The sequence below is a fragment of the Bactrocera tryoni genome, chromosome 4, assembly GCF_016617805.1.
Source record: "Bactrocera tryoni isolate S06 chromosome 4, CSIRO_BtryS06_freeze2, whole genome shotgun sequence".
NCBI classification, from domain to species: domain Eukaryota; kingdom Metazoa; phylum Arthropoda; class Insecta; order Diptera; family Tephritidae; genus Bactrocera; species Bactrocera tryoni.
The window spans coordinates 37313773-37328906 of NC_052502.1; the positions used below are offsets into that span (position 1 = coordinate 37313773).

At 33.1% G+C, this 15134-nt stretch overlaps 1 protein-coding gene across 1 annotated transcript in view; it reads left to right on the top strand.

Moving 5' to 3' along the window:
• The first annotated feature begins 87 nt into the window (after positions 1–87).
• LOC120774774 overlaps positions 88–15134 on the top strand; it is a 40043-nt gene continuing 24996 nt past the window's right edge. The window contains exons 1-4 of the mRNA XM_040104545.1: positions 88–150; positions 4048–4607; positions 4677–5365; positions 14599–14671. Coding sequence (XP_039960479.1) covers positions 4066–4607; positions 4677–5365; positions 14599–14671 — 1304 coding nt within the window. The 5' untranslated portion in view covers positions 88–150; positions 4048–4065. The remainder of the gene's footprint in view (positions 151–4047; positions 4608–4676; positions 5366–14598; positions 14672–15134) is intronic.

Genomic DNA, 15134 nt, shown 5'->3' on the forward strand with positions numbered 1-15134 from the left:
TATTTAAAAAAAATAATTCAAAAATATTCAAAAAAAATCACAAAAATATTCCAAAAAATTTTCAAAAATGCTCTTCATGTGATTCAACGACACATTTTAACGCAACCAAATTTCCGCTACGCAGCTCTTTCCAACACTAAACGGCATTAGGTAAAGCAACTTGAATTTTATTAAGGCAAACAAACTTGCATATTTTTACATACTTTTCCAATCCTTTTATTGCTCACCAGCCTTTAATACAACGCAAATATCAAAAAATGTAAAGCAATCCCAGCTGATGCTTGAAAATTCAATGCAACAAGAATCAAAATATATTATCAACTTACTATATAAATTTACTTTTTTTTGTGTTCAAAAAATAAAAAATTTCAAAAAGAAATATTTTGCATATCGCATATACCATTTTAGTTATTTAAACACACCTTTATTTATTTAGCACAAAATTTTTCAACATTCAGATATTTGTAAGAAATATTTTAATATACAATTTCTAAAAAAACCCAAAATTACAGTGTTGCTTAAAATATTTTAGATAATTCCTTTACAGTTACTACACAGCACTATCACCTCATTCGCGTTCAGCAAGCTCCTAAAATTGTTAAGAGTGCTGGACCTTTGTGACCAAATGTCATATAAGAGTGGGCATAATAAACCATAGGTCACAGTGTAAGGCTTCAATTACTTCCTATCTATTTATCTACTACACAGCTTTATAAGCAATATGTAGAGTATTATATGGTTAACCGTCGATGGTGTGTGTGACACAGTGTCGTTGCGACTTGCTCATATCCAAAGCTTACTTTGGCAGTGCTATGAAATGTTGAAATTTACATTTCACCCGTATTGAAATTATACGAGAGGCTTAAGCAAAGATTTAAGACACTTTTAGAGTCTTTACAGAGTTGAGTTCAAAACAATATAGACGCCGTCAAACTAAATTTCATACTTTTCCGTTTTTTAAATAATTAAAATTGAGCTACTGAAGCTTAACCACTCACTGTTACAAACATATAGAGGCAAATATTGCGTCTGTTTTCAAAATGCTTTTTTGCATTAAAAGTGACAATTAAACTATATTTCGTCTGAAATAAATAGTTTAAAAAAGACCTCATGTCAACATAACAATTTATCAAAATCTGAAAAAAGAAAATTGTAATATATTTACGAAAATGTTCACCAAGTGTCCCAATAAATGCCTTAGATTCAGATTCAGAGCTTAGTAGTTTCTTCTTCTGCTTTTGCAAAGAAATTGAAGAAATTCTAGTTTTTGAAAGTAAATGAATATAAGGAAATAGAAGTGCTAGACTATTTTATATATTTTTCATATTTTGGTATAAAAATAGGTGCAAAGCAATAAGCCCATTTAAAGAAGTTCTTATAAATATTCATATAATAACCGGGTTTTTCCTAGTGGTTCCTCTGTTGGTTACTAAATATATTAGTCTATAAATTAAGTCCAGAAGATCAGTGCTGACAGCCTAAAAAAACAAAGAGAAACAACGTGAAAATACAACAGCTGCACAAAAAAACATTTTTTTTTTCAATATTTCTTTATTTATTCGAACTTTTTTTGAAAGCCTAACGATAAGTTATAAAATCTTAAATCTATTTAAAAACTAGGCAAGTTCAAGCAAGTGATTGAGTAGTTTTGGTGATACGTTGCTCTTTGGTACGCAGGCATATATCTTCTTTTAAGGCTTGATTGATGGTATTTTCGTCCAAACTAAGCCATTTAAATTCAGATAGAAGTCCGAAAATTGTTATATCAAGCGGATTTGACACATATTATATCCAGAAAATGACGCTCTCTGGCTTTTATTTCAATAAAAGGATAGTCATAAGCACTATAAGATAAATATATGAGCATTGCACCGCGTCCTTAAGTCTATCTAGCGCTAAACTAGACTCATAGGCACTAAGTTCCACACATTTGTTATCTGGAGACTTAACAATTTTGGACGTGGTGGTAGCAAGATTTCGCCCAATTTCAAAACATAACATAAGAAAGTGAAAAAAAATGTTCTGTACAAAATTTGGCTGAAATCGGTTAAACAGTTTCTGAGATATTTTTATGAATTGTATTATTTTGAGTTTATGCTTTTTCATTGCAGTATTATTTTGAGTCCTGCCTACTTTTATACATTTAACGGCTCTTTGTGGGAGTGATCGATTCCGCCCCTCTGATACTGTTAGGTGAACAAATTTAAAACACTCTATGCCAACATTTCGATACTAAAATAATCTTTGTACAATATACTTTCTTAATTAATACCAAGTTATTAATTAGTTATTATGAGTTTTCAGCAATACTAGTGATTAATGAAACACTCACACAACTGAGTTTACTTTTATAATTTTCAAACTTCTTAATAATATTTACATATTACGAAGTTGAACTGACTAATGTAGGTATAGACGAAATAAATTGCTGGAATTTTTTTCGTAATGAAGAGAACATTTTATATCAAAAAAATCTGTATGAAGTCGATTTATGAAATATATGGTTTGTGCTCTCATGAACAGTCATTTCTAAATAAAAAAATATATTGTATTTTTGTATATGTGGTGAGATGATTGCCATAGGACATAAGCGATCAAAAAGCCATAACTATATAAATATTACCTAATTCTAGTACCTTTCAAACGATGTACAGTGAAAAGCTGATAGTTAAATTTTATGAAGAGAGTTTGAAAGAAAAAAGAAAATTGAAGTTTAAAGCCAACTGCTGGTGTTAAGAACAAGGTCTGAATTGAAATATTTTAAGGAGCTCTCTCAAAGTTTTCAATTTTAAATGCTTTATTTTAGTACAGCCAATTTTTTCCATAAAGATCTTGGTATTTCTATGGTAAAGAAAGGAATAGAGGACAACAGAATGAAATATATATAGTATCAAAACACTGAGTTGCTTTAGTATATGAGTTGCATAGACTTAACATAGACTTCGGACTTCTGAATTTAAATCGCTTAATTTGGACAAAAATACTGTATCTGATATTTCGATGTTTTTAAACATATATTGTACTAAGGTTCTGAATACGAATTAAATCAGTGTAGATCGTAGTCTGCAACCCTTATACAAGTATATAATATAATGGTTGCCGTTTCACTGCTTGATTTTTTACTCATATACTCGTTCCGAGGTTTCGAGGTTCTTTACTTTTTTATAGGAAAACACAGAAACTTCAAACTAAATGTGGAATGTTTATTATTATTCGAAAGAATATTCTTTGACGTTTTGCTCTGGATGAAATGGCAGCCCTTTAATCTCTTCAGGTGGCTCTTCGTCCCAAATGCGGCAATTTTACTTGTTAACATACCCATTGAGCCGGAAATGCGCATAATCGCTGGACAAAATTTTACTCGAAAACGTCGGATCCACTTGGAACTTATCAAAAGATTATTTTAATATCGAAAGAAAATAGAGCGGAGCGATGTCGCTTGGAAAGTTCGAGCGGCTTCAGTTCTTGCACAACCTGTATTTTGAACGCTTTCAATTTAAGATTTCAATGTAAAAAGCCAAACTAGTTCTCTTTCAGTCTTTAATGGAGCTTAGAAACAAAAATTCTCATATGCACATACATAATGTATATGATATTGAAGACATTTTTACTAATACAAGTTCATTATATTTCAATTTTTGAATTTGGCTGAAACCATAAATACTAACTACATGGGTCTCAACCTAAGTACACAAGTTTCATAGGATTTTTATGAAATAATAAAATATAATATATAAGTTGTACTTATAGCAATACAGCATATGATTGTATAGAGCATACTATTATCGGAACTTTAATGAAAATTGCTTATTTTGAGTTATGTGATTTCGATTAAATTTTTTAATGGTTTCCTTATTAACCTGAATATTTAAATAATTCCAAAATCTACACTGACTATTTCCAATTATAGTCTCGACAATATTATAACCGCACAGAGTATCTTCCCACAATAATTTAGCTTCTTTTTTAAGAACGCATATACTAAATGTTACATAATTATACCAAAATATGTCGAAATATTCAATTTTAACACGAAAATGTATTTAGATTCGTACCGATTTCGTCATGGCATTGTCCAAACGACCGCTCACCAAGGAGACCGCTTTGCCTGAAAACAATAATAACAACAACAACAATAAAACCGAAGAACACGAAACGGCGGTGAAGCGTAAAAAGCGCGCCAGCCGCGACGATGAAACGGCCAATAACAATAATAACAACAACAAAAGCGATGACAAATTGTCAACGCTGCCACAGAAGAAGCGCGCTGTTAGCAGCAGCACCAACAGCAACAACATGAATAAAACAAACACAACGCCGCACGACATTGCCATGCTGCAAAACTCAGTGCATAACAGCAACAGCAATGTCACAAGCACCACTTTGCATTCACCAGACAGAACACCAGCAGCGGTGGTCAGTACAAGCACACCGACAAAAACGACCGCCGACGACCAGGACGACGAGACGCTCATACGTGAGACTCAAGCGGCACTGAAAAGCCTCTCGGGCAGTTGGCCACCGGAGGCGCGCAACAATCTGTACCGTCTGCAGGATCAGGACGAGAATCCGCCACCTTTTCAGAATCTCTTCGAAGAGAAACAAAAGTATGGCACACAAACGCTACCAACCGACAAAGAAACTTATTTTCAAACTGATCTCTTACGTTTCCACAGACAAAAGGAAAACGATCAGGCGCGTATCAATTCACAGCACTCCGAACAAACAACGTTAGACGAGCGTAAACGTACCACGGCCTTCTCGCAAGCGTCCGCCTTTAAACCGCCACACGATATCAAACGCAACGGTCTCATACCCTATCCGCCGAGCGCAACAGCTATGACATCGGTGGCGTCCTCACTACCACCACCGCCACATTACCCCATCTACACCAACATGAATGACTCTTCGGCTGCATACCTGAGCTATCAGCCCCACGCGCTGGCCGACTCCAACACAATGTCGATGCTGCCGCCCGCGCGTCCTACGCCGACAACGCCCGGCCACGCCAATGGTTTCGATATCGCCTCGCAAATCGGCGCCACCGATAGTAAAATCACCGAGCTCAAGCCCGCGCTGGCAGGCGGTGTGCAGTTGCATAAGCATAACGAAGCGCTTGGCACGCCGGGTGTAGTGGGCGCCGCCTCAGCTGGTGGTCCAGCAACGGCGGCCGATACTAAGCACTACACCATACTGCAACCGGCCGGTGTGGGCAGTCGTGCGGCATCGGTGATGCAGGATATAGCGCGTGAGGGCGTGGTAACGGCGGTCACAGCTGTGGGCAGCAACAATAGTAACGGTGGTGTTGGCGCGACGGTTAGCGTACCACAACCGACCTACTCGCCGGGCAGCATCAATCGTGGCGGTAAGTAGATCCGCAGTGTGCCGCGCGCAACTGCCCTCTTTTTATGCAAAATATTACTATTTTATTACTATTGTTGTTGTTATATGCATTTTCGTTCCAATTGAAGTCATTTTCCTTATATTGATAATTCGGTTTTCAATATCAATTTATTATTTCGTTTGAGGTTATGTTTTTCTGTTTGATTTTTGTGCATTGAATCGGCGTATACTTGTGCTTAACTTCTTGTTGCATTGAGTTTAAACTCCAAACCATCACCAATTCGTACTCACTGTGCACACCCTAAACAAACACCTACATTAGGCAGGCACATACATACACTGAGAGAAATAGCTTAGCGTGCCAAAAGTGCATTTACAGTACGCCCTGTTGCTTAGCTAGTATTAACTCTTTCACGAGGTATTCTTTTTTCAGCAGATCTCATATGTGTATACTCGTATATAATATATTTACAGATAATTTTTTTCCAGGCCGAGAGGTACCGATTCACGGAGCCAAGCAGTTTGATAAAATATGTTTTTCTTTCTTATATTTTAGTTCAATTCAAGACCAGCATTTAACTTTTAATATTTGTTTGGATGTGTCGTTTGTTTGGGAAAGTTTTTTTTCAATTCAAGCAACGGAGTTTGGATAAGTTATTTGTTTTTTTTTTCATAAATTATATTTTGACCGATTAATGAGTCAATCATTTTATATTGTTATTGATATATAATTTTCCACATTGTTTGAAGTCCGAGTAGAAATTTATTAGATTAAATTTTGAAATAAAAAAATCAGTGTTCCCAACTGCTTATACTTCCACCGAAGATACGTTCGGCCTTCAGAAACGGCAAAGCTGTGATATTTGCTTCTCAAATCCTTCAATTTTCCAACGATATATGGGTTATATGGTCTACAGAGCTTAATCGAGTCTTTAGCTAGAATATAAGCTTCATTACAAATCTAAAATATGCTCGACAAAAACCTGTAGTATAGTATACATATTAGAATTAAAAGCTGAGGCATTGCATGCTTTTTTCATTCTCATTGTCACAAAAAGCTTTTCTTATTTAATATTAGGGTTCCCTTATATAATTTTAATGTTTGTATGTATACTATAATGATTAATATTATCATTTATTGACACACAGTATATTCTAAAAACCGTAATGATAAAAAAATGCACGACTTTTTGTTCAATAAAACAAACAGCATTCAAAAAAATGTTGTTAAATCAGAAATCCTGCGGAGTATAGCATATTTATATATTTATTTAATTGAATCAACACGAAGTTTATGAAATTTAATAATGTAAAAGTTTCCATCTGATGCAACTCTGTAAATGAGAAACAGAAATTAGAGCTAACTTCACTATTTTCTGAGGATTAAATCTGAGTTTCGAAAAAGTTTATCTCATAAAATTAGAACCAGCTTGCCTGTTTCATTTAGACTACTTTAAGTAAGCTGTAAATGTGTAAATTTAAAACATTTGTTTTTTTTTTATTTTTTTTATTGTTTTGCGTCTAAAAAATTAAGTTCTTGCAAACTAATATTTATGTTTTGTGTTACAATACTGTTAATTGCAAGATTAAGAAAGCATTGTTGGCAATTTTGCGCTTTTAATCCCTATGATTTAAAGATTGTGACAGAAGAGTACCCGGAAATAGTAAACAAAACGCAAAATATTTAAATATTCATAAATATTTATTTTGTCGCCTTCAAAGTAATTTCCACCAGATACACTTATGCCAACGATTTTTCCAGTTCTCGAAACTTTTTTCATAACAACTTTTTGGGATGGCCTTCAGCTCCTCCACCGAATTTTATTTTATCTCCTCGATCGACTGAAAACGGGTTCCACGGAGCGACAAGTTTAGTTTGGGGAACAAGAAAAAATCACACAGAGCCAAATTTGGTGAATACGGTGGTTAATCGATGGTATTCAATACGTTTTTGGCTTTAAATTCGCTTACAATCTCGATGCGCATTATCATCAAGTAAAATTTATGAATTGTCCTTCCACAATTCTGACTATTTTTGACGGATGCTATTACGCAAATGCCTCAGTGCAGCCAAATAATGACCGTCTGTCCCTCCGGAACAAATTCATGGTGCACCAAACCACGAATATCGAAGAAAAAACAATGAGCATCACCTTAATTTTTGTGCAGCTTTGGGCTGTTTTTGTTTATTTTTTGGTTTCGGCTCGTTTTTTCCCACCATTTCGATGATTGTTGTCTTGTTTGCATGTCAACCTCATAAACTTAAGTCTCATCCATGAATGTGGGAACGAAGTTCGCACGATTAAATATCTTCAAAAAGAACTTATGAAAAAAAATTCAACTTTATCGAGACGAGTCGAGCAAGAACGCATTTCATACCCGAACTATCCACCAAAGTCCTTCGTACGGGCTTGTCAGAGATGTCGAGCTCTCTTGCCATCTTTGTAACACTTACCTGGCGCTATACCATATTCTTCACTTTTTTAATATTTTCATTAATTGAAGAGGTCGAAAGTCGTCCAGAACAAGGCATATCTTCAACGATCTCTCAACCGTCTTTAAAAGCTCTGTATCACTAGTAGGTTTGTATTTTTGATAACAATGCATCATCGTAAGCCTTTTCCAACATTCGCCACGATTTCGCACACGAAATTTGGTAAGAAATACAAAACTTAATACAAAATCTTTGTTCGATATTTTTATCCACTTTAAAAATCGCACCGCACCACTGAGGCTTACCGACTTAAGCTACAAAACTGACAGTCCTACCAACTTAGCAAAATACACTTTTTTGAAATATAATTTACCCGAGAAATTTAAACTACAATTTCCCAAAACTTTTTTGTCACAATTTATAGATGAAAAATAGTTTCGATTTTTTTGAAAGTTTGCTTAAAACTTTTTCTTTCCATGTTCATTTGTTTTGTAAAAACTTCAAAAGTGGATTTTATTGGTGAATTTTTACTTACCTTTCTTTACTTTTTTTTAATATATTTTTGTTTTAAGAACAGGGTATATTAAGTTTGCCTCGAAGTTTGCAACACATAAATAATCAACATGACGAGCTCAGTCCATTCAACCATGTCCGTCTGTCTGACGGTATATAAAAGCGAACTAGTCCCTCCGTTTTTGAAATTCGAGCTGAAATTGTACACACGTCACCACGGAAGGCCGGCAAGTCGATGACTAAATGAAGCATAAGACGTTGCGCATTTGTCGGAACCACCGTTAGCGGACCCATCAGAATCAAGTCCATGTTTGGAAAACTTTTTTTTTATTTGAAGAGGTGTCTTCTCGAAATTTGGTAGACATCCATAATATTGCTACAATCTTGAAATAAATTATTCAGATCGGATCACTATGGCAAATAGCTGGCATACAAACCGAATGATCAGCATCATTTGGCGTGATATCTTCAAGCAATTTTGCATAGATTATTGTGTGAACCAGTGAAACAATCTCAAAAGAAATCGTTCAGATCGGATGGCTATAGTATATAGCACCAAACAAAATCAAGTTCTGGAAGGAGTTTCTTTGTATATGTGGAGGCTATGACAGCTTCGGTTTTTTTTCAACGTATTTTTAAGATAAACACTTGATTTTTGTATCGAGTGGCCTTTTTTGATTCTTTCAATTTCGCTAAACAATATTCGTATAGGATTTTCTTACGAATATTTAAGAAAAAAGTGTAAATCTATTGTCTATAGTTTTTTCTAGCACAAATGAAGCATTTTTATTTTTTTTTTCGGTATGGAAAAGTGTAGTTTTGTTAAATTATTAAAAATTTTATTATTAATATTTTGTTTTTTTGTTAATTTTTAATAATCAGTTCCATTTTTTGCTTCTAAGGAAAGCGAAACTCCTTTGCACAGTGCTAAAAAGCTTTTTAAAATACAAATTATATTCCATACATCAGCTACTTTAACTTGATTACTCAATACAAAACTTAGCTTGCCACCTTTACTTTCTCAAAACAAAGCAAAGACACTCACATCAGGAGCATTACAAGTGCTTGTAAGAAAGTACACACACATACACTCAAACGCACGCACCAAAGTGCTGTAATAATAGAAATTGTTATCACAATCATAAGAATTGTTATTATTTGCGCATTTTGTTGGCATTTAAGCCGAAACCGCACCTTTCGCCTCACACACACCCACTCACACCAACAACGCACGAGGCAAATCACTTGACTACTAATGCCATTGTTCAGCACCCAGTCGGTGTTTAGTTGTAGCGAAGCGCACGAAAGTTGTTGGGCGAACCCTTTACATCACCACAGCTAAGACAGGCAGCGCGACGGAGGCGTCATTAGCGCACATTAGACACGTACGTGCGCTTTACAAACACATACCAGGTGTGTGTGTGTGCTGGTGTGCCTATAACAGTTTAGAAAATTCATCTTTTTACCAAAAACCGACGGCAGCAGCTCAGAGAGTGTGTAGCAGACGCTTTAGAAATTATTATTATGAAGCGTGTTTTTTGTTATTATTGTGCTGCGAGTACTTGTTGTGGCAGATGGAGGGAGTGTGTGGGTGTGTGCCGCACGTCGCACTAAAAACCACTTTCGCATATTTATTTTGTCATTATGTCGGCATTAATGCTATAAGGCATGAATGTTTAGCTGCCATTAAGCCTTAAGCTAGCTACATTAAGCACTACAACAACAAGAACAACGGCGAAAGCAATGGCAAAAACACCAGAAACAACAACTAATTGCGGAAGTAGATTTTCAAAGTAATTTCTCATGTATATGAATTTCGCTACATGTCCTGTGTGTGTGTAGGTGTACACGTATGTGTGTGAGAGTGCGCTCGTGTGTGTTTGGTGTTACTTTAGCTTTTTCGTTGCCATAATTTGAATGACTTTTTAAATAGTTTTGCACTCGCTGCCACAGCAAGGCAAGCGTCAATGATTTCTACTCCGATTCTGTTTATCCTTCCATGTAAATACATATATATGTGTGTATATAGCACCCACACCACTGCACGTTATGAAAATAATAAGTCATTAGTTGAGGCTGTGCAAGCATAGCTGCCGGCAATGCTTATTAGGCTCAGCTTCCATCTGCCTAGGTTATGAAATTCAATGCTGCGGCTTTTCTACGGCGGTGCGACACGTCGTATGAGTAACTTCTGTGTTGCCTTCAGCTAATAGCATATTTATGCTCCCATATTATTTTTGTTTTTGTATAGTACAGTTTAGTTTTTAATTGTTGTGCATGCTGAGCATAAATTAAAAGAGAAAATATCTATTTGATTGACATTTTAAGCGAAATTTTCTATAGTGAGGTCGGATATGCGTACATATGTAGGTGGCAAAGTATCTAAGACTATTTAAGCCATGATGTACAAATATGCGCATATGTGACATTTTAAAATTTGGTATGCAGAAACTTTTTAAGTTCATCTCATCGCTAACATATTATTTTAATATTTTAAAAGGATTATAACATACAGTTATTAGTGGGGGTCAAAGCGAAGTTTTTTTCCAAAGTTATGCTAAATCCTTTTGGGCGAATTTTCTTATGTATACATTTGTGCATTAGACTACAAGATGTTATTTTATAATTATTTATTTTTTATACTTTTGCTCGTTTTACATGAAAAATTTCTTTGTTTTTCGCAGCATAGTTTAATGTCAAGAGAATGGCGCATAGTTACAATCAATTCTAATTTAAAATCCTCACTTTAGAGAGCTATTTTATTTCAAGGCAGCAAAAATTATTTTTTAAAATAGCAAAAAATTATGAAATTGTTAATTTATTTATTGAAATTTTAAAAATTAATTTTTTATAATGAAATTTCAAATAATCATATACGAAATTAACCTAATATTTTAAGCTATAAAATACTAAAAATGCAAGCAAAATGAAAAATTGCTTTTCATTTAATTATTTCTCTCTCCCAATTCTCTTTTGTTTTAAGAAAATCGTTTGTTAAGGGGTTCCCTGGCTTTCCTCGGCCTTTTTCAATAATTTTTTCTCAAATAAAACATGAAATATTTTATTAGAATTTTTTATTGCTACAAACATACAGTATTAACAAAGAAATTCTGAAATTTTTGGGAAAAAAATATTTTAATTTGCCCATTGCGACACCATTTCCATGTCCTCTCGGGAACAATATGTGTCCGCGTTGGCAGAATAAATTCTTAAAGGAGCATCTAAAATTAAAAAATGAGTTTTATTTAAAAACTTAACTTATAACTTGGACGAAGGAAATTAAACTGAAAATTACATTTTTGGCAAACAAAAAAATTAAAATTTCACGACATTTTTTTTTGCAAATAGTTGAAATAAAAAAAAATATCCTTCCCCCAACTTTTTAAGAATTGTATCTGTACATGTGTAAAATTTCATGAAGATCGGTTTAGTGGTTGACGAGAAATCTCGAACCGGCTTCAAAAACACAGTTTCGAGAAAAACGCGTTTAAAGACGGCGCACTTAGCCTAACTAGCCTCGAGCGCACAAGTCATCAAGACTGTATCTCCTAAGCTATTACTAGGAGCAACTTGAAAATTTAAGATAATATTCTAGAGGTCTTATAGTATTTAATAAAACTATAAAAAAAAAACTCAATTTTTTGAAACCCGTAAACCCACGCAAGCCCTTAATGAATTTTTTCTACCGCAAAAACATGTTTTGCTTATAAAATTCATATAATTGTGAGATTGTTGTTGGATCCTTAAGACTTCGAAACTTTTGAATAAGAAGTACATAGATGTCTTTCATTTTTTTTTAATTTCATATTTCTTGTAAGAAAGTTGTTCGAAAATAAAGTAGACGACTTTTAAACTAGTTTTTTTTATTTAACCATTTTTCTTAAAAAAATTATTTAAAAAAAATTTTCTTCACCGTTTTTTGTGTAATTAATTATAATACGTATTCGTATGTATTTTTCTTCAAAAATATTTATTTTTTACAAAAAATGTGTTTCTTAGCATACAAAATTTGTTTGTTTGTTAGCTTGCTGTCCTTAAAATTTTTAAACTTTCAAATAAAAAGTACTCAGCTCTTTTAATTTTTTTTAATTTAATATTATTAGAAGAAAGTTGTTTGAAGACTAAGTACTGGTTCTTTTTTAATTTAATTTTTTTTATTCTTAAAAAAAATACACACATAGATGTCGTATAATTTTTATTTGAAAAATTTCATTTTTTTCATAAAAATTTTTCTTAACAAAAAAAAAATGTTTTCATTAAAATTTATTGTTTTTGAAAAAGGTTAAAAAGCTTTTTTTCTTTTTAAATTTATAATTTTTGAAAAAAGTTAAAATGTTTTAAAAATTTTTTTTTTTTTCACTATTTTTTGTGTAATTGAAATTAGAATTTAATATTTGTTAAGTTTTGCTAAAGACTGACTTTCATAAAATATTTTAATAATTTCCATCATTTAATTTGTGTTTGTATATTGAAAAATCTTAAAAACCTATTGAATTTATGCGGCTAAAATGGCATACTAAATTGTTGTAATTTTTATTTCTACAACAAATTTATTCTTACCGAGCACAATCCAAAAACTGTCGAATGAAGAGTTTATTTGAATATTTTTGCTTGTTTGCTATGGTTAAATACCATACAATAAAAAAACACTATCTTCAAAAATATTTTTTATTTCATAAAATAAGTATTAAAAATCTGATCTACAAAATTGTCCGCGTTAAAATAATAAGTGTTGCTTTCAGCAGCTAAAAGGTCAAATAAATTATTCCTTAGAGTATTTGCATAAAAATAATTTATTATATATCCGAAAAGGTTATCTTTCAGTCTGAAACGATTTCTGGTAAAATATTTTAAACTCTTTTAAATCAATAACGCTCAACTCTTACATTTAGCTATATTACCAGCGTTTGCGCTAAATTTTTCAATGAAAATATTTAATACTCTCAAAATTGCTCGCTTGAGTAAAAAACTAGCGCATTTAACTTCAACTGTTTACATTTTGTATGTATGTACATATGACTAGTTGTATAAATGTACATATGTGTGTGTGTAGTATATCAACTCTAAATTCTCTCCCCCCAGCCTACTTCCGCTGTCATTTTTAGTTATTTTCATTAAATTCTAATTAGTTAAGCATTTGCAGCAGCATCTCAGGTACTCTAAGGCACATATACCAACACACAACGCATACTCGAAGTAATATGCTGGCAGTCAACCATGCGTTGTATGCTGGCAGCAGGCGTACACATGTGTACATGTACATATGTGTGTGATCTCAATATTATGCCGTGTTCTTTAACCTCACACGTAATAGACACAAATATTTTCTAAACATTTTCCACAAACTCTTTTTAACCTCACACTCGCAACACATTGTGTGGAGAATGTCACCCTTTTTCACCCCACACAAACACATGCAGACACACACGTATACGAAGAAAGCAAAACCTGTATGAAATTAGCGAATGTAAGCACGTCTCAGACAGATACTTTTTTGTTGTTGTTTTTTGCCTATATGCCGCCACTACCGCTATTAAATTATTTTGTAAATTTGGCTTTAGTTATGTGTGTGTGAGTGTGTTTGCTTGTGTGCGTGTAAATAATGCAAAGCTGTTTTCCATCAAATTTTAATTTATTATTTAGGAAAAATGCCAAAAAGCGCTTCGAGTATGCTCTCCTGTGACGGCAAGTGTTCTTAAGAATGTGCAGATGTATGTATATATTTGTGTTTCCACATATCTGCCGATATATGTATCTGCCGTTGCGTTTGTGTGTGTGTTTCCAGCTGCGATCTACGCGCGCCGCTTCGCTTGTCAAGTCTGCATTTGCTTACTTTTAATTAATTAAAAAGCAAAAATTAGCGACTGACTGACAGCGCTGGGTAAATTAACACGCACACATGCACCATCAACAATACACACATATACATAATAAGATATGTATGAATATATATCCTGCAAAGCATTCAAAACTCAAACATTGCTTCATTTCATTGCTTTTGATTGCTCATAAAATTTTGAAGAGCCAGCTCATATTTCTGTTATTTTTCAAAATCAGCATGCAGAATATTTAATAAAGTTGTCAGACGCGTGTTTATTGCACTTCATTTATTTATTTTATTTTATTTATTATTATTTTTTTTTTTTTGAATTTATCTGAATGTTTTCTTTAAGACTTTTTGAAAATTATTTCTAATTATTTATTTTGCTAATTATTTATGAAGTTGTCATTTCTTGCGCTCTTCTATGTGCCATCGTGCGTCATTTTTGGTTTTAGTTTTTATACCGTTCCTCCCACATTCGTTGCAGATGGCACCAAGTGCCCCACGCCAAGTTGTAACGGCCAAGGACATATCACGGGACTTTACTCACACCATCGCAGGTACAAAAACTCATGTCAAACTTTTTTTTAAAGAAATATTGAGTTCACACTGATGAAAGTGCTTCGCTTTTGAAAAAAAAGAGAACAGGGTTGCCAATTATGCATTTAGAAATAATTGACTTAACACATAAATTAATTTTTTTATATTGTATGTTTTGGAATTTTTCATACGAAATACCGGAGCTTAAAAATAAGTTTATAATCTTAAATGCTGGATTAAAAAAAATTGAACCCTTAAAACTAAAATTAAAGAAAAAATTTAAAATTAAAAACCGGTTTGAAAAAAATCTCAAATACTGGATTGAAAAATCAAAAATATTTTCCGATTTTGCCATTAAAAAATCTCAATTTATTTAATTTTTTCAGACATTTTTGTGTTTAAAAATCATATTCAACTAACTTCTTAAAAAAAAAGCAATGTTTTCTTTTGAAGTTATTTTTTTTTAGGAAAAATGATAACCCT